The sequence below is a fragment of the Schistocerca cancellata genome, chromosome 6 (assembly GCF_023864275.1).
Source record: "Schistocerca cancellata isolate TAMUIC-IGC-003103 chromosome 6, iqSchCanc2.1, whole genome shotgun sequence".
Classification (NCBI taxonomy): domain Eukaryota; kingdom Metazoa; phylum Arthropoda; class Insecta; order Orthoptera; family Acrididae; genus Schistocerca; species Schistocerca cancellata.
In genome coordinates this window covers 114,872,098-114,899,133 of record NC_064631.1, presented here as the reverse complement: position 1 = coordinate 114,899,133, position 27,036 = coordinate 114,872,098, and the positions used below count along the sequence as shown (strand labels likewise).

The following is a 27,036-nucleotide window of genomic DNA, read 5'->3' as shown; positions in this document are numbered from 1 at the left end:
CAAGGAATCATTTGGCAGAACACAGAAGCATGGATGCAATCTCAGTCAACGCTGTGTTAAATGGCATTGCTACTGAACAGAGGAAAAATCTAACACTGCTTAAAACCATAGAACCCCTGAAGGAGGAGGAATGGACCAAAGGACAATTTCAGTTAATAAACAAGACCTTGTATAAGAGGAACTTTGATTCAGTGGGTGGAAATAATGACTTGTTTGCCCAGCTCACCTACATCCAGCTATCCTGAAGTTTTCCACAATTCTAAAACATCTGGTCACCCAACATTCATGAAAACTGTAGACAGAATCAGGCACAGGTATCACTGGGCATGTCTCAGCTGATCTGTTAGACACTATGTATGTGAACCACTGTAAAGAATGCCAATGACATCTACACCTCTACATCTACATCCATACTCCGCAAGCCACTTGATGGTGTGTGGCGGAGGGTACCTTGAGTACCTCTATCAGTTCTCCCTTCTATTCCAGTCTCGTATTGTTCTTGGAAAGAAAGATTGTTGGTATGCCTCTGTGTGGGCTCTAATCTCTCTGATTTTATCCTCATGGTCTCTTCGCGAGATATACGTAGGAGGGAGCAATATACTGCTTGACTCCTTGGTGAAGGTACATTCTCGAAACTTCAACAAAAGCCCATGCCGAGCTACTGAGCATCTCTCCTGCAGAGTCTTCCACTGGAGTTTACCTATCATCTCCGTAACGCTTTCGCGATTACTAAATGATCCTGTAACGAAGTACGCTGTTCTCCGTTGGATCTTCTCTATCTCTTCTATCATCCCTATCTGGTACGGATCCCACACTGCTGAGCAGTATTCAAGCAGTGAGCAAACAAGCATACTGTAACCTACTTCCTTTGTTTTCAGATTGCATTTCCTAAGGATTCTTCCAAGGAATCTCAGTCTGGCCTCTGCTTTACCGACGATCAACTTTATATGATCATTCCATTTTAAATCACTCCTAATGCGTACTCCCAGATAATTTATGGAATTAACTACTTCCAGTTGCTGACCTGCTATATTGTAGCTAAATGATATGGGATCTTTCTTTCTATGTATTCGCAGCACATTACACTTGTCTACATTGAGATTCAATTGCCATTCCCTGCACCATGCGTCAATTTGCTGCAGATCCTCCTGCATTTCAGTACAATTTTCCATTGTTACAACCTCTCGATATACCAGAGCATCATCTGCAAAAAGCCTCAGTGAACTTCCGATCTCATCCACAAGATCATTTATGTATATTGTGAATAGCAACGGTCCTACGACACTCCCCTGCGGCACACCTGAAATCACTCTTACTTTGGAAGACTTCTCTGTATTGAGAATGACATGCTGCGTTCTGTTATCTAGGAACTCTTCAATCCAATCACACAATTGGTCTGATAGTCCATTTGCTTTTACTTTGTTCAGTAAATGACTGTGGGGAACTGTATCGAACGCCTTGTGGAAGTCAAGAAACACGGCGTCTATCTGGGAACCCGTGTCTATGGCCCTCTGAGTCTTGTGTACGAATAGTGCGATCTGGGTTTCACAAGATCGTCTTTTTTGAAACCCGTGCTGATTCCTACATAGTAGATTTCTAGTTTCCAGAAAAGTCATTATACTCGAACATAATACGTGTTCCAAAATTCTACAACTGATCGATGTCAGAGATATAGGTCTATAGTTCTGCACATCTGTTCGACGTCGACAGATGAATGACAGAAGCACTTGCTGCTGTTACATCAGGGCATCTGGTACCAATCCCACCTGCAGCAGTGCAATTTCACCAAATTCACATTGATCTGTTGAGGAGGTTACTCAAATCAACAAATTGGGAACCAATGAATAGTAACCTGTGCTGACCATCTCACCTGCTGTGCTGTCACCAAAGTCGTACCGATAGTAGGAGCTCTGGAAATAGCAAGATTTCTTGTAGAAGACATCATTATGAAGCATGGAGCATCTGATGTGATGATCTCTGATAGTGGAAAAGTTTTCAGTTGAGATTAGTATCAGAGGTAATTTCATGTTGTGATATCACCCACAAGATAACTGTCTACCACCCACAGATGAATGGTGTCACAGAACAATTTATGCCAAGATGATGGCAGATATGATCTCGATGTACCTTGATATTGAACAGAGAAACTGAGATACAATACAGCCCACATGACATTTACACACAGCACAGCGTAGCAAGATGCTATAGGCTTCACACTGTTCTTTATTCTCTATGATTAAGGGGCCAAAATGACAATGTATACACTGTTCCTTTACAGCCATACAATACTGTGGATGACTACGTGAAACACCTCATCACCAGGACCAAAGCAGCAAGGCAGTTAGCTCACAGCTGGATGGCTAGGAAAAAGACTGAGAGTGCTATATTGCCAATTACTGGCCAGTGAGATACAGCCTGGGAGGCTTGGTATGGATTTTTCTGTGCAGAAAGTGGGACTACTCAAAAAGATAGATCACTAGTTGGATGTCACATATGAAGTTGAGGGCTATGACCCTTCATCAAGAAGACAAAAATGCATAGATGGCATCCATGTCCTCCGCATGAAGCCCTACTACAATCCTGAGACACAGTTTAACAATAACAGGTTCAAGAAAATTGAAGACCAGCTCAATGGTTGCAAAGCTTCAGTGAGAGTGGCTACCTTTGATATTCATTGTAGTGAAGAGCATGTGATAATAATACCAGAAAGCAAGGATCTGCCAGCACTGCTATACAGAGGACCATTGACAAGATCTAGATCCAGGGTGCTGCAGTTGGCTCCAACAAGAACTTCTGAAACAGCATCTCATTGTTTGTACAGGACAAAGAGCAACACCATGAGCTGTGGGGAAGAACTTGGTGTTGATGGCTGGCACTAGTTGAAACAAAACCACACCAATTATTGTTATTTAGTATTTATCATTTCTGGAATGTTCTTGAAATATCTTATATTTGTAATGTTTGTATATTCGAGAATATCCAGTGTTTGTATAAACAGCACCACCCTCCATCCAGGAATTGAGCTCTGTTCTGGCTATACATTGGTGTTCATAGTAACCATTCTATCAGTATTGTTTGTTCTGTTTTGCTGATGACCCTGATTTCGGTTTTGGGCTTGTGTGCTTATGGCATGTCAATATATGTATAACTTTGTGTATGTGTGAGCTCCGATGAACAACACAGATTCATAAATAGACCTACTGTCTTCCATTTTTTGCCTTTCTTGAACCTGGTCAGGACACTCAAGTTGTGGACATTCTTTAGAAGGCTTTGAGTTAGGGCAAGAAGTTTGTCATGGATCCTTATACAGGGTACAGCCGAGCATGCTCAGGTTGGTTTGCAGTGCTACAAGTCTGTCTCAGTATGCCCGAGACATGTGACCATGTGAGAAATGTAACTTTGTCATTACAAACCTGGATCCGCACATGTTCAATACTGGCCATATATGGTGACTACAGAAGGGAAAAATTCATCATCAGCAGTTTAGGTAAACAGACAATCTCTGCTCGCCATCATCTACAGTTTATGGTCCCTGGCTGTCTGTGTCTGTTTGGAACATAAGCCTCTCTATCTTCCCTAAATTATAATTTAATAATAGATGAAAATACAGCAGTGAAAAGTTTGAGGTAATAATTAGACTGTCAGGAGGACCTGTACCCCTGTCTACCTCTCGGTGGCTCTACTCTGTACCCATTCTGTTGTTTTTTAACTCACATTTTTCCAGTGTAACAAAAAGTCATTAATTTTGTTAATATTGCTTCGTCACCATCATTAAACTGTCCCTTTCTCTCTTTAACACTCTTGAATTCTCAGGGCTACCTTGTAGCTACTAGTTGTAGTAACATGCAAAATGAAATTTATTATGTTTTCTTTAATTTTATTTCTTAAACACCATGTGCCTTATTTTCAGGTGTCAGTGTTTTTGAGCCTACATAATCAGGTGCAGCCTTTCAGTGCTGAAATAAATGCCATTTCTGACGTTTTATTGTGGCTTGTACCATTTCTTTGTAACCTATATTTGTAACATCCATGTCAATATTAAAAGTCATCAGCAAGAGAGTCCTAACAATAGGCATTTATATGATTGAAAATAATGGCAACATTAGGCAATCAGTTCTGAAACTATGATGTCAGAAGGCTGCAATAAAAGCATATGTGAGGTATGGTCAAATAGTAATGGGAATTTTTTAATTGCTCAGGCTTCACACATCTGAGGGTTGTTTTTATTTTATTTTATTTAAGTTATCTTGTTGGTACATATGTTCCTGATGTATGGTAGCATTTTCAACTGTTTTGAATATGTAGCTTATTGTTGACAGTTGAAAAGGTTACAAGTGTTTTTAAGCACTCAGCAGATTTTTACTTTCGTAAAAGATGGATCAAAGAATTTGCGTTAAAGTTTGCTTGAAAAATGGAGAAAGTACAGCACTGTATTTGAAATATTGACTGTGGCTTTTGTGAATATACTGTGAGTCAGACAAGAGTTTATGAATGGTTAAAAATGTTTCAAAGAGGGCCCAGAAGACATTGAAAATGACAACCACTCTGGATGCCCCAGCACATCAATTACCGATAACAGTGTGGAAGAAGGAAAGAAAATGGTTCCAGAAAATCAGCAAATTTTCATCAGAGAGGTTGCTGCTGATGTTTGCATATCCATTGGATCATGTTACATAATTTTTTGCATGTTTTGGGCGTAACTTGTGTAGCAGCACAGTTCTTTCTGAAAGTGTTAATTAAGACAAAAAACTTTGTCACCTAGTGATCACTCAGGAATTGCTGAATGAATTCAACAACAATCCAGAGCTTCTAAAGAATGTTATAACAGGTGACAAAATATAGATATACAATTATGACGTTGAGACCAAGGCACAATCAGCCCAGAAGAAACTGCCTCAAGAGCCAAAACCAAAAAAAAAATTCCACAAGTTCCATCGTATGTAAAGGCTCTTCTCACTGTTTTCTTTTAATATAATGGAATAATGCATTGTGAGTTCCTTCCTTATGGACCTGCAGTTAATAAAGGATACTATCTGGAAGTTATGCACCATTTTTGTGAAGCAATACAAAGAAAATGACCAGAATTGTGGCAAAACCACTCATGAGAATTGCATCATGATAATGCTTACATGTGAGTGCTTGTTAATGATTTTTTGGCCCCAGCCACCATATTCGCCATACATGCCCCCTGCTTGTTCTTCATATTCCCAAGGATGTCATTTCGCCACCTTTGATGAGGGAAAAACAGACTTGCTGAAGAAACTGAACACCATAATGCAAAGTGAGCTCCAGAAGTGCTCCCAAGATTGGAAAAAGTGCTGTCACAAGTGTATCATATCTGAGGAGGATTACTTTGAAGGGGACAAAGTTGATGAGTAAATAACGATTCTTTAAGAAAAACAAAAATTCCAATTACTTTTTGATCACAGCTAGTATACTGCCCAGCAAAATATGTGAAACTATCTGAAGACATGGCCAGACGTCTGTGTAACTTTGTACACATACACCCCATGGGTGGGTATGCAAATGATTGGAATTGCAATTGTCTGTGACAGATAGAATGATCACCAGAGTAAATTAGTGTTGTTCATGATTAGTTGCATTACCAGAGCTGGTAGGGTTTATAAGGGGTGTGAACAGCGTCAGATGTTGAGTGATCGCTTTCAAGGGCATGAAGATGCTGTGTACTAGTGCAAGACAGCATGATCAGCAACTGACAGAGTTTGAAAGGTGCCTTAGTGTGCATCTTCATTTGGCCAACTGGTCACATCATGCAATATCTAAATTGATGGGGTATTCAGATATGACAGTGATGTGATTTTGAACATGAGGGCACACACACTCACCACTAAGGTTCCAGTTTACAATGTCTGACCACCACTAGGTAGGAGTGCTGTATCATGCACCAAACACATTGTAAACCATTCACACAGCCACCTGCCATCCAAGAACAAATAATGGACTCCCTGCAACATTTTGTGTCATCCTGAACCATTGGTCGAAGACTGATAGCAGCTGTATTAAAGAATTACCATCCCATGCATAGTCTAAGGTTAACACCACAATACAAATGGCTGCATTCAGAGTGGACCAAAACGCGTATGATCAGGCAGCTGATGAGTAGCACCACAAGATGTTCAGCAATGAATAACAGTCCTGCACTATTGTAGATAATCACTGTTGACAAGTATGGTGGGGATCTGTGTAGACTCCCCTCTTCCAGCATTTTGGGGAGGCGCAGCAGTATTACTCCTAATGTCACGGTAGGAGGATTCATCAGCTATGACTTCAGATCACGGCTGGTAGTGACTGAGGGAACACTTACAGCATAATGGGACATCACGGATAGCCTTTGTCGTAATGTTTACCTCTCATGTAACATAATTGTGTTGCTGTTTTCCAGCAGGCCAATGCTTATCCCACATGGCACATATCTCTATCAGTTGTCTGCATTATGTTGAGTAACTCTATAGCTAGCAAGATCCCCAATTCTGTCTCGTATAGAATATGTGTGGAATCAGTTTGGATCTCAGATCCATCTCCCAATGCCAGTATCCAAGATATCAAGGATCTGTTACAACAGTTGTAGACCAGCTTGCGTCAGAAGAGAATACATCTTCGTGACACCCATCTCAACTGAGTCAGTGCAGGCATATAGTACAGAGGGGGCATTACATCACTCTGATAAGTGGGATCATACTGCCAATTTTTTTGTAAATTTGGATTGATTTTGTAATAACTGAAATGACTTCTTATACCCTCTTAATCTGTGGCATTTCATTTCTTTCTCTCTCCCCCTCTCTTTCTAGATGCTCCACTTTTTTGTCAGACAGTGTTAAGTATCTAATAATAGAGTAACTGACATAAAAATAGCTCGGAGAGGGACAAGAAGGCAATGGAGAAAAAAAATAATCTGTTGGAGCAAAACAACAGCAATCGCCAGTTTATATGTTTCTTAACGCTTAGAAATATATTGGAAAATTATGTTAATATATTTGAATGGAGCAAAGGACCCATTACTTTTTGTCACTGTTATGGATGAGGTAATCGCAGGTTTGGCAATGCAAATAGGAGATGAAAATATGAAAGCAGGAGTGTTCACAAATGACATAATGGTGTGGAGAAATGGAGGAGGACAGGTGTAAGAAAGGCTAAATGTATTGGAGAAAGTGGTAGGACAATATGGACTGAAATTTAATACAAAGGAGTGTGAGTGGTGGTGACAAGGGATAAGATTAGAGTAGCAATGAATGTAGGTATTAGAAGACACATTCTAAAGACACTGCAAAGTTTCAAGTATCTGAAGAGTGTACTAAAATATAGTGAGAGGAATGAAAAGGAGATCGTGAAAGGGAGTGGTAAGCGCATGGATTCCTATAGAGTTTAAGAAGCCTGCTATGGAGCAAGGATGTACCACCAAAAACAAAGTAAATGTTATACCAAGCATATTATGCTCCAAGTGCTAACTAATGAACCAGAAATGTGGATAATGAAGAAGAGGAAAGGTGCACAGGATACAGACTAAGAAGAAGAAGAAGAAGAAAAATAATTTGGTGGTGGTGGTGGTGGTGATGACGACGACTATGATGAAGGGATTGTCTTTGTCATACAGATGGAATGTGATCAATACCTACAAATCATTTGACATGTTGACCTCATTGTCAGTCAGTATTTTCAGATATCTGCAAAAAATGCATAAAAATTTTGTAGAAGGTGCCAATTAGTCTAGTTCTGTATTTTCAATGGGAAACAGTAGGATTCATAAGCCATGCTCTTATAAAAAAGAGTTAAAGAAAGAGAAAATATGTTATGTGAAAAACTTTTTTTAATTGATACTTTTTTTGTCTTATTCACTTGCCAGTCATCATTGGTTTTCTGTTTGCATGATATGTATGTTGCATTGTAAGATACCTACATCTTCCATCAGCAGGTGCCTCATGTAGTTTATTTGGAAGAGGATACTAATTCTTGAAATGTGGTTTGTACTTTTAGCTTGTGGAGAAACAATGAAACGTTGTCAGAAAGATCACCTGGCAGTAAAAATTGGTTATATATAAATAAAGCCATAGGTAGTATTGCAGGTTTATGATATAATATAATAAAATAATGGAATAGATGATAATAAAATGCGTGGCTTTTTAAAATGTATTGAATTAATGAGATTAATTTTTCGGCATGAGTGACAAGCACACTAAGCTGAGCTATGCCTGGAAATAAGTTCATATTAGTTCATATTATTTTGCAGGGCGAAGTAGTTTCTTTCTCCACTGTAGATTTGTGCTTACCATTCTTTATAATGCTACGTTTGGTCGCCGTGTTCACCTCTGAAGTCTTGACCGTGTTCCCATTAATATTATCGGATCTTTGTAATTTTCCAAAGTACACAGGTGGGCTTCAGTTCTTGTAATTATTGTACTATTTGAAATAACAACTCACACGACCTTTCTGTTAATAAAACAATACTGTATTTTTCTAAACGGTGCACATATGAAATAAATACTCCTCACTTATTCATAGCGACCCCAAAATGGCGGTCTACAATTACTCGCTAAAAATAGCGTGCTTCTCACTCGTTCACTAGCTGAGTGCGAATCCTTCCTTCCTCCTACTGGTACCAGAAAAAATCCTCTGTTTTTTAACAACTGAAAGTCAAAATATACATGACGGTAGGCATAGGCTCTATGATGGGCTACCGCTTCATCTTCTCTCTTTGCCTTTAAAGAAGACGAAAACATAAAGGAAATGCAAAAGGTTTATCACAATGAGACACATTGTGGTAGCACTTGAATGTACTGACATAGTGAATGTTTGATACATTTTCATAGTAAATTATGTAATGTATAAAGTGACTATGTTCTGATGAAGCCATCACAGTTGTGCTATAAATTTGTTTCATTGCATCAGTCCTTGTGGTATGTCTTATTTTTGCCAGTCTTCCATTGATACCTTTGTTAGTAGTAATCTATAAACATAGATTTTGAAACCTGTTTTATTCATTTTTCATTTTATTCATTGGTATCAGGCCCATATTTGTCCTGCTCACAGGGGAAAATTAATTGACGCACATTAGCAGTGCTAATTAGCTTCCAATCTGTGCACATTCCTAAAATTTAAATCTCCCGCTCACTGGGAAATATCAGATGATACACCCACAGAAGTGTGTAATATAGTGTCATTTATTCTTGCTACTATCAGCAAAGAAATAATGATGTTAATTAGTTCTTTTTATAACCTGTAAGAGAGCATTCTTACATGTTTCGCTCTTGATTGATAATTATGTTACGATGTGACTAAAATGATGTTAAGGTACAGCACATAGACATCACTATGGTCTCATTAACTTTGTTAACAAACTCTGAAAACACCCGATGGTCTGCTAGAGAAGCAGCTTGAAGAAAGATGGCAAGGCAGTTGTCAGAGCGCTGTTGTCAGTCATTGGGAATAGAAGTTAAAAATCTGTGTTGAAACCTGAAGCTCGAGGCATAATGAGGAAATCGTGTAGTTTTGATATATCTTTTACAACTATAATTAGGGATTCAATTCATGAAAGATTCAGTGTTATAAGCAAGCAATTACAAGCAGTAGACATGGACAAAGCCATTGTTCTGATGTTAATTGGTTTCTTGAAAGAAATGAAAATGCGATATGTAGTTTTCAAGAATCTAAGTCAGAAAAAAACTGAATCTCTTTGTAATGTCGCTAAATTGCAAAAAAGGAAAATTCAGAGTAAAAAATGCAACAAAAATACAAAATTTATTTGATGAATGTGATTCAGGTTCTGAAGAAAAAGGGAAAAAGAAAAACTCAGATGCAATGCAGAACTCCATGCTTTTGATTTTGGATAAACTGATTGAAATACTGAATAAGAGAGTTCCTTCTTATCAAGGAATTCAGTGAATCATCTATGTTTTTGCCAAATCTGAAGAAGCTAAGTCTCTTATGACTGAAAGAACATGGACTTAATCACTGACACCTCTTTATTACACACATCATGAAAATACAAGTACAATTCACAAGCCAAAATCTGTTCCAATAAACAGTGTCCAGTTAGTCTGGGTAAGCGTCGACAGTGAATGATAGAATATACTAAAATGCTAGTCCAGAATTCAGAGTGTGGTTGTAACTCTCAGTTGTTGGTGTGGGTAACAGCATAGCACAGCAAAACAAGATGAACCAGCTGTAGTGGCCTACATGCTAATTTAAATAAGGCCATGTGTAGTGTTTGTGCCTGCGCAGGACGGTGGTCGTCGAAAGTCAGACTCACTTCCAGGTATAATGGTTCACCTTCCAGATATAATGGTCCATCTCTATCACAGATATTGAAGTTGGCTTGTCTGGCCAGTCTGTGAGTCTTTCTGGTATGCTGTGTCTAATGTTGTTGTTGTTGTTGTTGCTGTTGTTGGGGGTGATTGTTGTTAATCTCTTTGGCGGATTGGCTGAGGCAGCCATAACAGAACACAGGGCTGCTGCTGCTTGGGCTGTCTTGCATCTCGTATCTGGCTGCAATGTGAAATGGATGTAACCACGAAGTCCACTTTAAATCCAGAAAGCGCCATCCAGCATTCAGTAAGTCTACACTCCAGATCTTGAAAATTCAGTATTTGTACTCGAATGATTCACTTCAAAAGCCACATCTCTGATGTAAACAATGAAAATGAGTCATACTCTCTTCCAGAACTCTGCAAGATGCTAAAAGGCAGCCACTTAGATAACGTTTAGCCAAATTTGAACATAGCTCTTCAAATATACATGAGTAATTATGCTTCCTATTGCTCAACAGAAAGGTCATTTTTTGCTGTAAGACACATAAATAGTTACTTAAGGACATTACAAAAACAGGATCATCTTAGTTATCTATATGTCCTTCCTATTGAATCATACTTGATGGTGAAACTGGACCCGGAAGAAATCATAAACTGCTTTGCAAATAACAGGGCAAGGAAAAAATCTCTTGTTATTTAAATAATCAATGTTTTGCCTCCTGACACCTTTGTAAATGTAATGTGAGTTGTTTTTATTGTTACTATTTAATTTTAATGAAAGCACAACTATAGTATTTGTGTTTATATTTATTGTATGACACTTGTGCCTGCGCAGGACGGTGGTCGTCGAAAGTCAGACTCACTTCCACGTACCATGAACCATGGACCTTGCCGTTGGTGGGGAGGCTTGCGTGCCTCAGCGATACAGATGGCCGTACCATAGGTGCAACCACAACAGAGGGGTATCTGTTGAGAGGCCAGACAAACATGTGGTTCCTGAAGAGGGGCAGCAGCCTTTTCAGTAGTTGCAGGGGCAACAGTCTGGATGATTGACTGATCTGGCCTTGTAACACTAACCAAAACGGCCTTGCTGTGCTGGTACTGCGAACGGCTGAAAGCAAGGGGAAACTACAGCCGTAATTTTTCCCGAGGACATGCAGCTTTACTGTATGATTAAATGATGATGGCGTCCTCTTGGGTAAAATATTCCGGAGGTAAAATAGTCCCCCATTCGGATCTCCGGGCGGGGACTACTCAAGAGGACATCGTTATCAGGAGAAAGAAAACTGGCGTTCTACGGATCGGAGCATGGAATGTCAGATCCCTTAATCGGGCAGGTAGGTTAGAAAATTTAAAAAGGGAAATGGATAGGTTAAAGTTAGATATAGTGGGAATTAGTGAAGTTCGGTGGCAGGAGGAACAAGACTTTTGGTCACGTGATTACAGGGTTATAAATACAAAATCAAATAGGGGTAATGCAGGAGTAGGTTTAATAATGAATAAAAAAATAGGAGTGCGGGTTAGCTACTACAAACAGCATAGTGAACGCATTATTGTGGCCAAGATAGACACAAAGCCCATGCCTACTACAGTAGTACAAGTTTATATGCCAACTAGCTCTGCAGATGATGAAGAAATTGATGACATGTATGACGAGATAAAAGAAATTATTCAGGTAGTGAAGGGAGACAAAAATTTAATAGTCATGGGTGACTGGAATTCGTCAGTAGGAAAAGGGAGAGAAGGAAACATAGTAGGTGAATATGGATTGGGGGGAAGAAATGAAAGAGGAAGCCGCCTTGTAGAATTTTGCACAGAGCATAACTTAATCATAGCTAACACTTGGTTCAAGAATCATAAAAGAAGGTTGTATACGTGGAAGAATCCTGGAGATACTGAAAGGTATCAGATAGATTATATAATGGTAAGACAGAGATTTAGGAACCAGGTTTTAAATTGTAAGACATTTCCAGGGGCAGATGTGGACTCTGACCACAATCTCTTGGTTATGAACTGCAGATTGAAACTGAAGAAACTGCAAAAAGGTGGGAATTTAAGGAGATGGGACCTGGATAAACTGAAAGAACGAGAGGTTGTAGAGAGTTTCAGGGAGAGCATAAGGGAACAATTGACAGGAATGGGGGAAAGAAATGCAGTAGAAGAAGAATGGGTAGCTCTGAGGGATGAAGTAGTGAAAGCAGCAGACAATCAAGTAGGTAAAAAGACGAGGGCTAATAGAAATCCTTGGGTAACAGAAGAAATATTGAATTTAATTGATGAAAGGAGAAAATATAAAAATGCAGTAAATGAAGCAGGCAAAAAGGAATACAAACGTCTCAAAAATGAGATCGACAGGAAGTGCAAAATGGCTAAGCAGGGTTGGCTAGAGGACAAATGTAAGGATGTAGAGGCTTGTCTCACTAGGGGTAAGATAGATACTGCCTATAGGAAAATTAAAGAGACCTTTGGAGAGAAGAGAACCACTTGTATGAATATCAAGAGCTCAGATGGCAACCCAGTTCTAAGCAAAGAAGGGAAGGCAGAAAGGTGGAAGGAGTATATAGAGGGTTTATACAAGGGCGATGTACTTGAGGACAATATTATGGAAATGGAAGAGGATGTAGATGAAGATGAAATGGGAGATACGATACTGAGTGAAGAGTTTGACAGAGCACTGAAAGACCTGAGTCGAAACAAGGCCCCGGGAGTAGAGAACATTCCATTTGAACTGCTGACGGCCTTGGGAGAGCCAGTCCTGACAAAACTCTACCATCTGGTGAGCAAGATGTATGAGATGGGGGAAATACCCTCAGACTTCAAGAAGAATATAATAATTCCAATCCCAAAGAAAGCAGGTGTTGACAGATGTGAAAGTTACCGAACTATCAGTTTAATAAGTCACAGCTGCAAAATAGTAACGCAAATTCTTTACAGACGAATGGAAAAACTGGTAGAAGCGGACCTCGGGGAAGATCAGTTTGGATTCCGTAGAAATGTTGGAACACGTGAGGCAATACTAACCTTACGACTTATCTTAGAAGAAAGATTAAGAAAAGGCAAACCTACGTTTCTAGCATTTGTAGACTTAGAGAAAGCTTTTGACAATGTTGACTGGAATACTCTCTTCCACATTCTAAAGGTGGCAAGGGTAAAATACAGGGAGCGAAAGGCTATTTACAATTTGTACAGAAACCAGATGGCAGTTATAAGAGTCGAGGGGTATGAAAGGGAAGCAGTGGTTGGGAAGGGAGTGAGACAGGGCTGTAGCCTATCCCCGATGTTATTCAATCTGTATATTGAGCAAGCAATAAAGGAAACAAAAGAAAAGTTTGGAGTAGGTATTAAAATTCATGGAGAAGAAGTAAAAACTTTGAGGTTCGCCAATGACATTGTAATTCTGTCAGAGACATCAAAGGACTTGGAAGAACAGTTGAATGGAATGGACAGTGTCTTGAAAGGAGGATATAAGATGAACATCAACAAAAGTAAAACAAGGATAATGGAATGTAGTCGAATTAAGTCGGGTGATGCTGAGGGAATTAGATTAGGAAACGAGACACTTAAAGTAGTAAAGGAGTTTTGCTATTTAGGGAGTAAAATAACTGATGATGGTCGAAGTAGAGAGGATGTAAAATGTAGATTGGCAATGGCAAGGAAATCGTTTCTGAAGAAGAGAAATTTGTTAACATCGAGTATAGATTTAAGTGTCAGGAAGTCGTTTCTGAAAGTATTTGTATGGAGTGTAGCCATGTATGGAAGTGAAACATGGACGATAACTAGTATGGACAAGAAGAGAATAGAAGCTTTCAAAATGTGGTGCTACAGAAGAATGCTGAAGATAAGGTGGGTAGATCACGTAACTAATGAGAAGGTATTGAATAGGATTGGGGAGAAGAGAAGTTTGTGGCACAACTTGACTAGAAGAAGGGATCGGTTTGTAGGACATGTTTTGAGGCATCAAGGGATCACAAATTTAGCATTGGAGGGCAGCGTGGAGGGTAAAAATCGTAGAGGGAGACCAAGAGATGAATACACTAAGCAGATTCAGAAGGATGTAGGTTGCAGTAGGTACTGGGAGATGAAGAAGCTTGCACAGGATAGAGTAGCATGGAGAGCTGCATAAAACCAGTCTCAGGACTGAAGACCACAACAACAACAACATGACACTTTAAGCCAAGGGGTGGCGGAAGTGCTAAATATGGGCTTGATTGTCATTGTGTATTTTGTTGGTAGTCTTTGGATCTTGTGAAAACTGATTATTGTTGGGCATTCTCAAACTTAGTCTATCATTTTTTGGAAAGATCGAGTAACAGTGTTACATATAGTGAGATGTTTGATTTAGAACATTCTGCTTTATCATGAAGCTTGTTATCCTGCAGATGTGTCCATTTGTGCCTGGTTATTGTTCTGACGACAGGAACACACAGATAGTAATGAACACAACATTCAATTACTTCAAATATTTTATACAGAAAAGACACTTGCCACCGAGTGGTTGCCCTATTAGTCCTAGTCACATTGGCTGAAGCAAACATCAAACTCCTCATGAGGCTGGCCGGGCCCAACTATGTAAACTGTTAGCTGGCCTGTAGAGTTCACTAAGAGAGGTTGCATGCACATCTGAGAGTGGGGGTCCTCTGCCGATGCTGGCATCTTGCGACTTCAGTGGCGCTCCGTACAGCTGTGCATGTGGCCCGCGGTTTTGGAATCTTACATGGGTTGCAACATCCCTTCCCCTGTAGGGGCAGCGCATCGCTGATTCCCCAGGCCGGGAGTGGATGCTGAGACATAAAGATTGTGCCCACACCCGTGGAAGCCTTAGAGGTGTGAGGGGAGAGCAACTCCCTGTTGGAGGAGACCTTGGAATATGGACAAAAGTGGCCTGCACGAAGGGCATCCTGATGCACCCCTTGAGAGTATGAGACAACAGGACCAGTGATGAGCAATCCAGAGGTGACTCTGCAGCAGGCTGAGGCCATGTAGGAAACATCAAATTGTAATGTGTGTGTCCACTGGCTGGAGGAGCACCGGAGCAGCCACCGGAGGCTGTGACACCAAAGGCTTATCGGACAGCGCTGAAGTAGTTGGAAAGTGAGGCATGAACTTCAGCATATAGGACGCACTGAGTGACTTCAGCAATGGTGAAGGCAGTGGTGTGGCTGGCAGGGTTGGATTGGTGCCCGCCTGGACTCGGAGCTTGTTTTTATAGTGCTGGACCTCAAGGTCTTCCGTCGGGAGTGTGTAGACATGGTGACCATTCTGACACGTGGTGGTTGCCAGTAACCAGTGGGGGCACCGACCAAAACCATGTACCCTCACTGCTGTCCATGACAAAGCATGTTACAGTGGAACATGATAGCGAGCAAGGACGCAGATAAAGGAGATGGAGCAGTGTCCACAGCTGTCACTTATGGAGAAGCTCAGCAGGGCTATGGAAGGCAATAGGAGTTTGGTAGGCCATCAGAAAAAACAGTAATGCTTCCTCAGCTGGAAAGTCCTGCAGATATTTTTTCATCCGGGCCTTAAAGGGGTGAAACATGTTCTCAGCCTTCCCATTAGATTGTGGGTGAAAGGGAAGGGAGTGAACATGGTGAATCCCTGAATGCACACAGATGTCACTAAATGCCTGGGACAGGAACTGGGGTCTCTTGTCAGATATGGGAATAACCGGGAGACCTTCTACAGAAAAAAGTTCTGAAAGAGCCTGAATAGTAGTCAAGGTAGGAGCCAAGGAACTCTGGACCACATATGCCACATATGAAAAATGCGAACACTTGTCAGTGACAATCAGCAAAAACACATTCAGAAATGAACCTGGTAAATCCACATGGATGTGTGTTCCCAGAGCTGAGTCACTTGAAGCCACGGGGACAATAAAGCCTTGGAAGCCGCCTACTGACTAGTGCACTGGGGCACACAGCCACCAAATGCTCCAGCTCCCGGTCAATGCCAGACCAGCACACATGACTGTGAGCCAAGGCTTTGGTGCAGGAACACTCCAGTGACCCTCATGCAGCAACTGTAAGACCTCCCATCGCAACCTCTTGGAATGACCACCCTTGGAGATGTGTTGTCCAAGGAGAGGAAGTGGACCGCACCTAAGACCAAGAGATGACAGTGGAAGATAAAATACTTATGTAATGGATCAGAAGCGTGGCCTGAAGGATGAGACGACCAACCCTGCTGGACGAGGTGGATGACCAGCTTGAATACAGGATCAGACACTGTGGCCCTTGCGATCTGCGTACTAGTGATCAGAAAGCTGTCTACCGCCTGGCAGGAAGCAACATCTAAATCGAAACACACAAGCTCCTCTCTATCAAACTTAAGCTCTGGACTGATGAGCCGCCTGACTAAGGTGTCTACATTGGCATGGCACCCAGTGGAGTGAAAATAGATGTCATAGTGGTATTTGGAGAGGAACAATGGCCACTGCTGCAACCTGTGGGCTGCCTTGTTGGGGACCCAAGTGGATAGACTGAATAACAAAACTTTCGGGTTGTGGTCTTTAGTGAATTGGAATTTGGTGCCATACAAGAATACATGAAATGTGGTGACTGCATACACAATGACTAGAGCTTCTAGCTTGACCTGAGAGTAATGGGCCTGTGCTGGACTGAGATTACTGGATGTGAAAGCCAGTGGTTGCTCCAAGCGGTATGTGTTCCCTGATGGGCAAGGACAGCCCCCACGCCATACTGTGAGGCATCCATAGCTGAAATCAATGGTTTGCTAGGATCAAAAGCAGCTAGACATGGCACAACCTGAGTCACGCCTTCAGACTCGAAAAGGCTTGTTCGCATGCCAGAAACTGTAAAAAGGAAGCAATCTTGCAGTGAAGAAGATAGAGAAGGTGTGCAGTGGTGGATGCCACAGGAATCAACCAGTGGTAACATTATGTTTTACCCAAGAAAGCCTACAATTTGTGCAGGGACAAGGGACATTGCAGGTCCAACATGACCGCAACCAGACTCACCAGGATTTTGATGCCCTGTCGTGATATGGTGTGGCGCAAATACTCGAGAGGGTTGGAAAAATTTAGAATTCTGTAGATTGCAATGTGGATCCAAAAGCCAAAGTTTTCCAAAAAGTGTCCAGAGATTATGCAGGTGGTTGTGTTTGACATGTCCAGTAATGACAGTGTCACTCAAGTAGTTGAAACGTTGCAGAATAGTTCCAGATGGCATTAAAAATTCAGTGGCACTTGCCATGCTAAACATTAACTGCTGGTATTGATACAGGCTGAAAGGCTATTGAGAACCATGATATGCTTGGACCCCTCATCCAAGGATATCTGTTGATATGCTTCGGAAAGATCAAGTTCGGAGAAGAATTGATCCCCTGCTAAGCGTGTGAACAGCTCTTCTGAACATGACAATGGGTTTGTGAATTCACAGTGATCAAAAAATCACCATAAATCACAGTTATCCAGGGGTTTCATCATGATGACAAGGGGTGTTGCCCATTCACTAGAGGAAATGAGAATCGTAACCCTGAGAGATGAGCACTGGTCCAGCTCCGCCTTGACTTGAGAGCAGAGGGCTATCGGATCTGTCGAGCACAAAAAAAATCTAGGATCAACTGACTGCTTCAAGGTTATGTGGGCTCTGATGTATGTGGTGCACCCTAGACTTCTGCAAAAATATCCTGACATTCACAGCATGATTGGTAGGCGACTTCAGATGGTACCAGTTGTATGGAGTCCTGACAGAAAAGCCAAACCTGAAAAGATTTACTGAACTAGCGTTGTGAACAACAACAAAAGTAATAAGCTGAGTTATTGATCTATACTTACCATCAACTGTGAACTGAACAAGCAAGGGGATTTTCTGTTTACCATATCCTTGTAGACACCTGTTTACTGGTGACAGTGCGGGTCACTACAGTTGTTACTAGAGGGTGGATTATATGCGTCATAAAAGCATTAAAATATACGTGCAAATATTCATGAAAAATGTTTAAAATGCATGAAGAGTGTCGATATATACAAAGTCAAATAATAATTAAAAAGACATGCTAGTTACTGCATGCATTATATTTCAAAGTCAAACCTGTGCATATCAGTAATGAAGAAGAGCGTCAGGCACGCGAAAAATCGGTACATTTAGAATGCTGATATTTTCTGAATGCTTTCTGATAGAGGTTAGGTAGGGGGCCTTGCTGGGATTGTTTTCTAAAAATTTGCAAAATGGGGATGCGAACAGTGTTTCAAGAATTGTTCCTTCTTTGCTACTGTTGTTGGTAACAAGCAGATGAGATGCAAGTGAGTCACAGTGAAACAATCGCTATGTACAGGACCAACTTCGAGGTATATCGCATACAGAGGGGCACACTCAAAAACTCCATAATATTTTATTTAAAAAACAAAATACAATTTTTTTGAACAGCATTAATTTTTAATTAATACTATTGGACCAAAGCATCATTTACAATTTATTTTACATTTTTCTACTATTGTAAACATAAATGACCAAGTACTGTTCCAAATGTTTGGTAGTAAGGTTGTGTCTTTGATCACTCAAAATATTTTTATAAGCAGAAAAGGGCCATTCTAAAACTGAGCAGTGCTTGAATTTGGGTGCCATGTTGGCACTTATAATTTCTGGTAAATGTTCACCTGTCCCATTAATAAAACTATCAATTTGGCACAAGAGTTCAAAGACTGGGTTATTGTTTAAAATGTTTTCAAACTTTTCTTTAAGTTTTCTTGGGAATACCTCCATCAATGGGGAGTTCAGTAGAATAATTCTATTCATTAACTGAATAGATTCATTCAATGCCAAATCTTGAGTTTCAAGTTATTTAACACCTGCAGGTATTTGGGAAAAATGAGTGCTAATCACAGCAATGTCTTTTTTAATACTGGGATCATTAAAAGCTTTCTTGCACTAAATAGGAAGAAGAAGGTTCTTCTTTTAAAGCACCTACAGTATATAACAGCCACAAGTGTCTGTAGATTCGTCAACTGAAATCCAGATTATGCTGTCCTTGAGTTCATTGTGTATTTCTTCCAGTACATTAATGTAAATTGTCAGTATGTAATTTTTATGCAGTGTTAATTCATCTGGTATATTTTGATTGAAGCTATATTTGCACAGGAACCCTCTGATGATAGGGTGTAAAGGAATATTCTTTGCAATGAATTCTTCACATAGATCCATGTTAAAGTGACTTTTTTGGTTACCTTTGGACTATTCCCTGCTGCTCCAACTTGCTGTTGTTAGAAGTTGTTGTTCTGGTCCTTTCTTCTGCATTCTTGCGATATGAAGACTTGTCTTGACATGCTGGTCTATTTAAAACTTTTTTTTTGTACGAACTGTTTTTCTTGCAAACTAAACAATATAAAACAATTCCGTCTTATGTAAATGTTCCAGGATGGTCAGCTATCCACGAAATGATGTTTCTTTTATCGGGCGGCATGGCGCGCAGCACATTACCGTACACACTACATGTTGTAAACACGTTCAACTGTGTACAAGTAAATAGAAAGCTAAACTGAAACAATGGACGTGTGACTATAAGCTTGCGTAGTTTAGTTCAATTGTTGCCGCCACGTACGGTACAACAGCAGAGGGGATTAACCGATGGTGCGGGGCCAGGAGCATTGACTGTTCCTGTTCCTCTTCTGCAATGATTTTGCTAGGCAGTTGCCTCTCAGTTAGTGATTGCACACAGTTGTAGGCCGCGGTCAATCTGTGAGACATCAATACAAGATCGAGCTAGAGACTACCTGTCTAAATTTTTAAAATATTGTAAACGTTGAACAAAAATATACATCACCACTAGTTTTTCATTAAAATATGCAAGAACTGATGAAAAGGAGCCAAATACGCAAATGCATATGCAACATGTAAATGCATATAATCCAGTCTCTTGTTACTGTAATTAAAGATAAGATGTTGCAGTGAGTGGTGATTCTAATTATTTGGATTACAGGGGGACACATAATTCTTGAATATACATCTTATATTCTCATGTGGTATTGAATAATGCTGAGAATTAGTGTTTCGTATAAAAATTCAAAATTGGAAAAACTGTATGAAAATTCAGAATGAGATTTTCACTCTGCAGCGGAGTGTGCGCTGATATGAAACTTCCTGGCAGATTAAAACTGTGTGCCCGACCGAGACTCGAACTCGGGACCTTTGCCTTTCGCAGGCAGACACAGTTTTAATCTGCCAGGAAGTTTCATATCAGCGCACACTCCGCTGCAGAGTGAAAATCTCATTCTGGAAACATCCCCCAGGCTGTGGCTAAGCCATGTCTCCGCAATATCCTTTCTTTCAGGAGTGCTAGTTCTGCAAGGTTCGCAGGAGAGCTTCTGTAAAGTTTGGAAGGTAAGAGACGAGATACTGGCAGAAGTAAAGCTGTGAGACCGGGCGTGAGTTTTGTATGAAAATCATTTATGCCTGAGGGTTCTTCAGAAAATAAGGTCAAATTTCTTGTAAAACATAAAACACAACAGATTTTTTTCAAATAATAGTTTTTATTTACTTCTTTACATGTTTCTCTGTTTTTCTACATAGTTTATTTGTTTAAACTTTGTTATAACATTCTACAAGCCTCTGAATCCCTAATTTGGAAATTTGTTGTTGCATTATAATGCCAGACCCCATTATTGGTAGAAAGTGCTTCATAACAGATAACAAGGTGAAAAAAGCAGTTGCAGGTCAGTTATTCTCATTGGTAGCAGATGTCTATCTTGCATTGTAATGCAGCAACAAAACTCCAAATGTCGGAAGACCACATCACTAATTCCCCTATTGTGCATTGAAGTTTAGTCAAGATAGTGAACTAAACAGCTGCATTTATTGATGTACCTTACTGCATAAGCTTGAATAACAAGTTTCCATGTCTATCTGCTTGGCCTTGACTTTGTCTGGTGATGTCACGTGACGTCATTCCACTGGCTGACATTTAGACTCTGGAGTCATGTCAGAATCCCATATCTCATCCCCTGCAGTAATGCTCCCAAAAAATTGATCACCTTTCTTTGATACTGGCCCAAAAAAACCAAGAGCACAAGTCATGCTTTTCATTTTGTGTTTCTCAGTAAGCAGTCTGGGAACCCAATGAAAGCACAGTTTGTGAAATTGCAACTTAAGAGTTACTTTTGTGCAAAGTTGTTCCACCTACATTTGGAAATGCCAGTACTAAAGTTGAAATTGTGAATTGCCAGTCTTCATAAATATTTGTGTCCAACGTTTTGACCAAATCTTCTGAGAGCATGGTTCATTATGGGTATTTTCTCATGCATCCTCTCACGCACTTACACACTTGCTGTGACTCCCATTGCATTGGTACCATACATCTCATTTATCTGTCAGTGAATTTTCACCACTGCAACATTCCTTGCTGTCAAAAACAGAATCACTGATCAAATCACAGTCTTTCAGGGGGGGGGGGGGGGGCTGGAGGGGTAGGGGTAGGGGTAGGGGTAGGGGTAGGGGAAGGGACAAGGGCAGGGAGGTGTGTGCTCTAGCTTGAGAAAGAATTGATTCCAAAATAGCAAGTTTTCTTTCTCTTTTGTGTGTGCTGTCAACAACGCAACACTTCTGCTATTCAGGGATTAGGTGATGAGACTTAAACTAAATGAGTTTTAAACAATTACTTGAAAGAAATCGTGTTCCAATGACCATCATAGCTTCTAAAATTAAAATTTAAACACTACATATTTCTGGTGTGTTTTTCCGACATTTGAATCTATTGACCAACTGGTTTTATTTTAAAGTGAATTTTTGTTACTTATTGTGTTGTGTGTTGTAGTCTTCAGTCCAGAGACTGGTTTGATGCAGCTCTCCATGCTACTCTATCCTGTGCAAGCTTCTTCTTCTCCGAGTAACTACTGCAACCTACATCCTTCTGAATCTGCTTAGTGTATTCATCTCTTGGTCTCCCTCTATGATTTTTACCCTCCACACTTTCCTCCATCATTAAATTGGTGATCCCTTGATGCCGCAGAACATGTCCTACTAACCGATCCCTTCTTCTAATCAAATTATGCCACAAATTCCTCTTCTCCCCAATTCTATTCAGTACCTCCTCATTAGTTACGTGATCTATCCATCTAATCTTCAGCATTCTTCTGTAGCACCACATTTCAAAGGCTTCTATTCTCTTCTTGTCTAAACTATTTATCATCCATGTTTCACATCCATACGTGGCTACACTCCATACAAATACTTTTAGAAAAGACTTCCTGACACTTAAATCTATACTCGATGTTAGCAAATTTCTCTTCTTCAGAAACGCTTTTCTGACCATTGCTAGTCTACATATTGTATCCTCTCTACCTTGACAATAATCAGTTATTTTGCTCCCCAAATAGCAGAACTCATCTACGACTCATCTACTACTTTAAGTGCCTCATTTCCTAATCTAATTCCCTTAGCATCACCTGATTTAATAAGATTACATTCCATTATCCTCATTTTGCTTTTGTTGATGTTCATCTTATATTCACCTTTCAAGACACTGTCCATTCCATTCAACTGCTCTTCCTGGTCCTTTGCTGTCTATGACAGAATTACAATGTCATTGGCAAACCTCAAAGTTTTTATTTCTTCTCCATGGATTTTAATTCCTACTCCAATTTTTTCTTTTGTTTCCTTTACTGCTTGCTCAATATACAGATTGAATACCATCGGAGATAGGCTACAACCCTGCCTCACTCCCTTCCCAACTGCTGCTTCCCTTTCATGCCCCTTGATTCTTATAACTGCCATCTGGTTATTGTACAAATTGTAAATAGCCTTTCGATCCCTGTATTTGACCCCTGCCCCCCTCAGAATTTGAAAGAGAGTATTCCAGTTAACATTGTCATAAGCTTTCTCTAAGTCTACACATACTAGAAATGTAGGTTTGCCTTTCCTTAATCTATCTTGTGAGGTAAGCCGTAGGGTCAGTATTGCCTCATGTGTTCCAACATTTCTACGGAATCTGAACTGATCTTCCCCAAGGTCGGCTTCTACCAGTTTTTCCATTCATCTGTAAAGAATTCGTGTAAGTATTTTGCAGCCGTGACTTATTAAACTGATAGTTTGGTAATTTTCACACCTGTCAACACCTGCTTTCTTTGGGATTGAAATTATTATATTCTTCTTGAAGTCTGAGGGTATTTCCCCCATCTCATACATCTTGCTCACCAGGTGGTAGAGTTTTGCCATAGCTGGCTCTCCCAAGGCTATCAGTAGTTCTAATGAAATGTTGTCTACTCCCAGGGCCTTGTTTTGACTTAGGTCTTTCAGTGCTCTGTCAAATTTTTCACACAGTATCACATCTCCCATTTCATCTTCATTTACGTCCTCTTCCATTTCCATAACGTTACCCTCAAGTACATCACTCTTGTATAGACCCTCTACATACTCCTTCCACCTTTCTGCCTTCCCTTCTCTGCTTAGAACTGGTTTTCCATCTGAGCTCTTGATATTCATACAAGTGGTTCTCTTTTCTCCAAAGGTCTCTTTAATTTTCCTGTAGGCCTTATCTATCTTACCCCTATGATATATGCCTCTACATCCTTATATTTGTCCTCTAGCCATCCCTGCTTAGCCATTTTGCACTTCCTGTTGATCTCATTTTTGAGATGTTTCTATTCCTTTTTGTGTGCTTCATTTACTGCATTTGTATATTTTCTCCTTTCATCAATTAAATTCAATATCTCTTCTGTTACCCAAGGATTTCTACTAGCCCTCGGCTTTTTACCTACTTTATTCTCTGCTGCCTGCACTATTTCATCTCTCAAAGCTACCCATTCTTCCACTACCATATTTCTTTCCTCTGTTCCTGTCAATCATTCCCTAACGCTCTCTCTGAAACTCTCTACAACTTCTGGTTCTTTCAGTTTATCCAGGTCCCATCTCCTTAAATTCCCACTTCTTTTCAGTTTCTTCATTTTTACTCTACAGTTCATAACCAGTAGATTGTGGTCATAGTTCTCATCTGCCCCTGGAAATGCCTTACAATTTAAAACCTGGTTCTTAAATCTCTGTCTTACTATTATATAATCTATCTGAAACCTTCCAGTGTCTCCAGGCCTCTTCCACGTATACAACGTTCTTTCATGATTCTTAAACCAAGTGTTAGCTATAATCAAGTTATGCTGTGTGCAAAATTCTACCAGGCGGCTTCCTCTTCCATTCCTTATCCACATTCCATGTTCACCTATACTTTTCCTTCTTTTCCTTTGCCTACTATCGAATTCCAGTCCCCTATGACTATTAAATTTTCGTCTCCCTTCACTACCTGAATATTTTTTTTTTATCTCATCATACATTTCTTCAATTTCTTCATCATCTGTGGAGCTAGTTAGTAGATAAACTTGCACTACTGTGGTAGGTGTGGGCTTCATGTCTATCTTGGCTTCAATAATGTGTTCACTATGCTGTTTATAGTAGCTGACCCGTGCTCCTATTTTTTTATTCATTATTAAACCTACTCCTGCATTACCCCTATTTGATTTTCTATTTATAACCCTGTATTCACCTGACCAGAAGTCTTTTTTTCTCTTGCCTCCAAACTTCACAAATTCCCGCTACATCTAACTTTAACCTATCCATTTCCCTTTTTAAATTTTCTAACCTACCTGCCCGATTAAGGGATCTGACATTCCACGCTCTGGTCCGTAGAATCCCAGTTTCCTTTATCCTAATAACGACATCCTCCTGAGTAGTCCTGCGCCCGGAGATCCGAATAGGGGACTATTTTACCTCTGAAATATTTTACCCAAGAGAACGCCATAATAATTTAACCATACAGTAATGCTGCATACCCTCGAGAAAAATTATGGCTGTAGTTTCCCCTTGCTTTCAGCCATTCACAATACCAGCACAGCAAGGCCGTTTTGGTTAATGTTACGAGGCCAGGTCAGTCGATGATCCAGACTGTTGCCCCTGCAACAACTGAAAAGGCTGCTGCCCCTCTTCAGGAACCACATCTGTATCACTGAGACACGCTAGCCTCCCCACCAATGGCAAGGTCCATTCCATGGTTCAAGGAGGGAAGGGGGGGGGTGTTACTTGTTAAGTAAATGGAAACAAATATTGTCATTTGAACTATGTTTCACTTAGAATATACCTTTGCTTATTACTGCATGTGCACTTAATGTAACCAATAGTTGTTATTACTTTGGATTTGTTCTTTTATAGTGAGCACACAACTGTTCTGAAAGTAGCAGCCACCTTAATGGCCGACTGTTGGGACCGTGACTCCAACTGCTTATGGACTTTGGAACTAATGGGTCAGATTCAAAAAATTGTTAGCAGTCAGGAAGACACATCAAACCAACAAGTAAGAATCTCACATTCAAATAGTTCTAAATTTGCTTTTAATTGTTGAGTTATCATTTTCAACGATTTCTTATGTTAGTATTTCTTAGCAATTTCTGGTAACTGTTGAACTGTGTATTCATTTCTGCTGCTTGAATCAAACAACAGTGTGGACAGATTCTTTGTTTTCCCAACACCAAATGAAGGCACAATATCAATACACGGTGAGTCAAAAAGGGCTTTATGGCTTTTGAATGATGTAGAAATTTATTGAGGTTACTTACGGAATTGATAGAGTTGTCATTTTGTAGCAAACAACCTCAAGTTCACATAAAAATGCCAAAAGTCATTTTAGTTCAATGTGACTACCACTTATGATGTGGCGAACATCTGACTGTTATTCAGTTTCCTCCCACACTGATTGCAGCAAATTGGCTGTAGATTTTATTTTTCAGATTGGCTAAATTGTTCTGTGGGGGAGGAACATACACACAGTCATTAATGAAACTCTAGAGAAAGAAAAATTAAAGCGCACAGCAAGCATGCTTCGCACCATTGAAAATAGCCATTTTTAACTGTGCACTTGGCTGGTGTTCCTGGTGGTGGAATGTGGTACTGATACATAATGTGAGGCTGTTGGCTACAAAATGTCACATCTACAGATTCTGTAAGTTATCTCAATAAATTTCTATATCATTCCAAAGTTGTAAAACCATTTTTCATTCACTATGTATAAACATGTGGTGACTTGCCTGTGACATTGGGAATTATCTGTGAAATTTAATTTCCTGGAAAAGTTAAGAAATCTCAAATGTTCTGAAAAGGTCAGGGAATTCTGAGAGACTCTAGGAAGAGGTGGACTGTTCATTGACAGAAAGAAGTTTACTGAGTCATTTTGTTAAATCACTCTCAGATTCTACTTTGAAAACAGTTTAATTTTTGGGTTGCCTAAGGAAAAGTGAGGAAGGGCATTGAAATCTTGCAATTGTTGTGAGCTGACTCTAGCTTTCTCTGGCATGCCGCCAACCTTGGGAGTCTTCATTATTGTCTATTATTCTCGAGCTCTGTGTCAGTTCCCCATTGCATTCTTGTTAGTGTGACAGAGTGTAATGAGTAAGTGAAAAATTTGTCTCCTAGCCGTGAATTCTCATTTACACAAAAGGTACGATTTTTTAATTTTATAAACAATATACATGTGTGTCCATATTTGAATATAGAATTTGTAGATAAGCAATAAACAATCAGGCTCCAGTTGATTTTTTACTAAATTCAGTACAAGATAGTATTTTGTTGAAGACTTGCAGTATCATGCTTCAGGTTAATAATGACAATAGTGTGAAGAGCATCCAGTTTGAAACATGAAATGTCTTTACTATCAGCCTGTTGATATTACATTTCAGTATCGGTAGTTCAAAGCACATCTGTGCAAGGGGCTTTTTATACTTGAAGTTACTGCACAATGATATGGCCTAGCAGAGAATAGTGATGGACGATGTTAATGAAGAAAT

The 27,036-nt window shown here is 40.0% G+C and overlaps 1 protein-coding gene across 4 annotated transcripts in view; it reads left to right on the top strand.

Annotated features, from left to right (window-relative positions):
* The window catches only part of LOC126190640 (focadhesin), a 262,444-nt gene that overhangs the window by 205,749 nt on the left and 29,659 nt on the right, over positions 1–27,036 (top strand). For all 4 annotated transcript variants that reach the window (XM_049931059.1, XM_049931061.1, XM_049931060.1 and 1 more), the window contains exon 17: positions 25,409–25,550. In XM_049931059.1, coding sequence (XP_049787016.1) covers positions 25,409–25,550 — 142 coding nt within the window. The remainder of the gene's footprint in view (positions 1–25,408; positions 25,551–27,036) is intronic.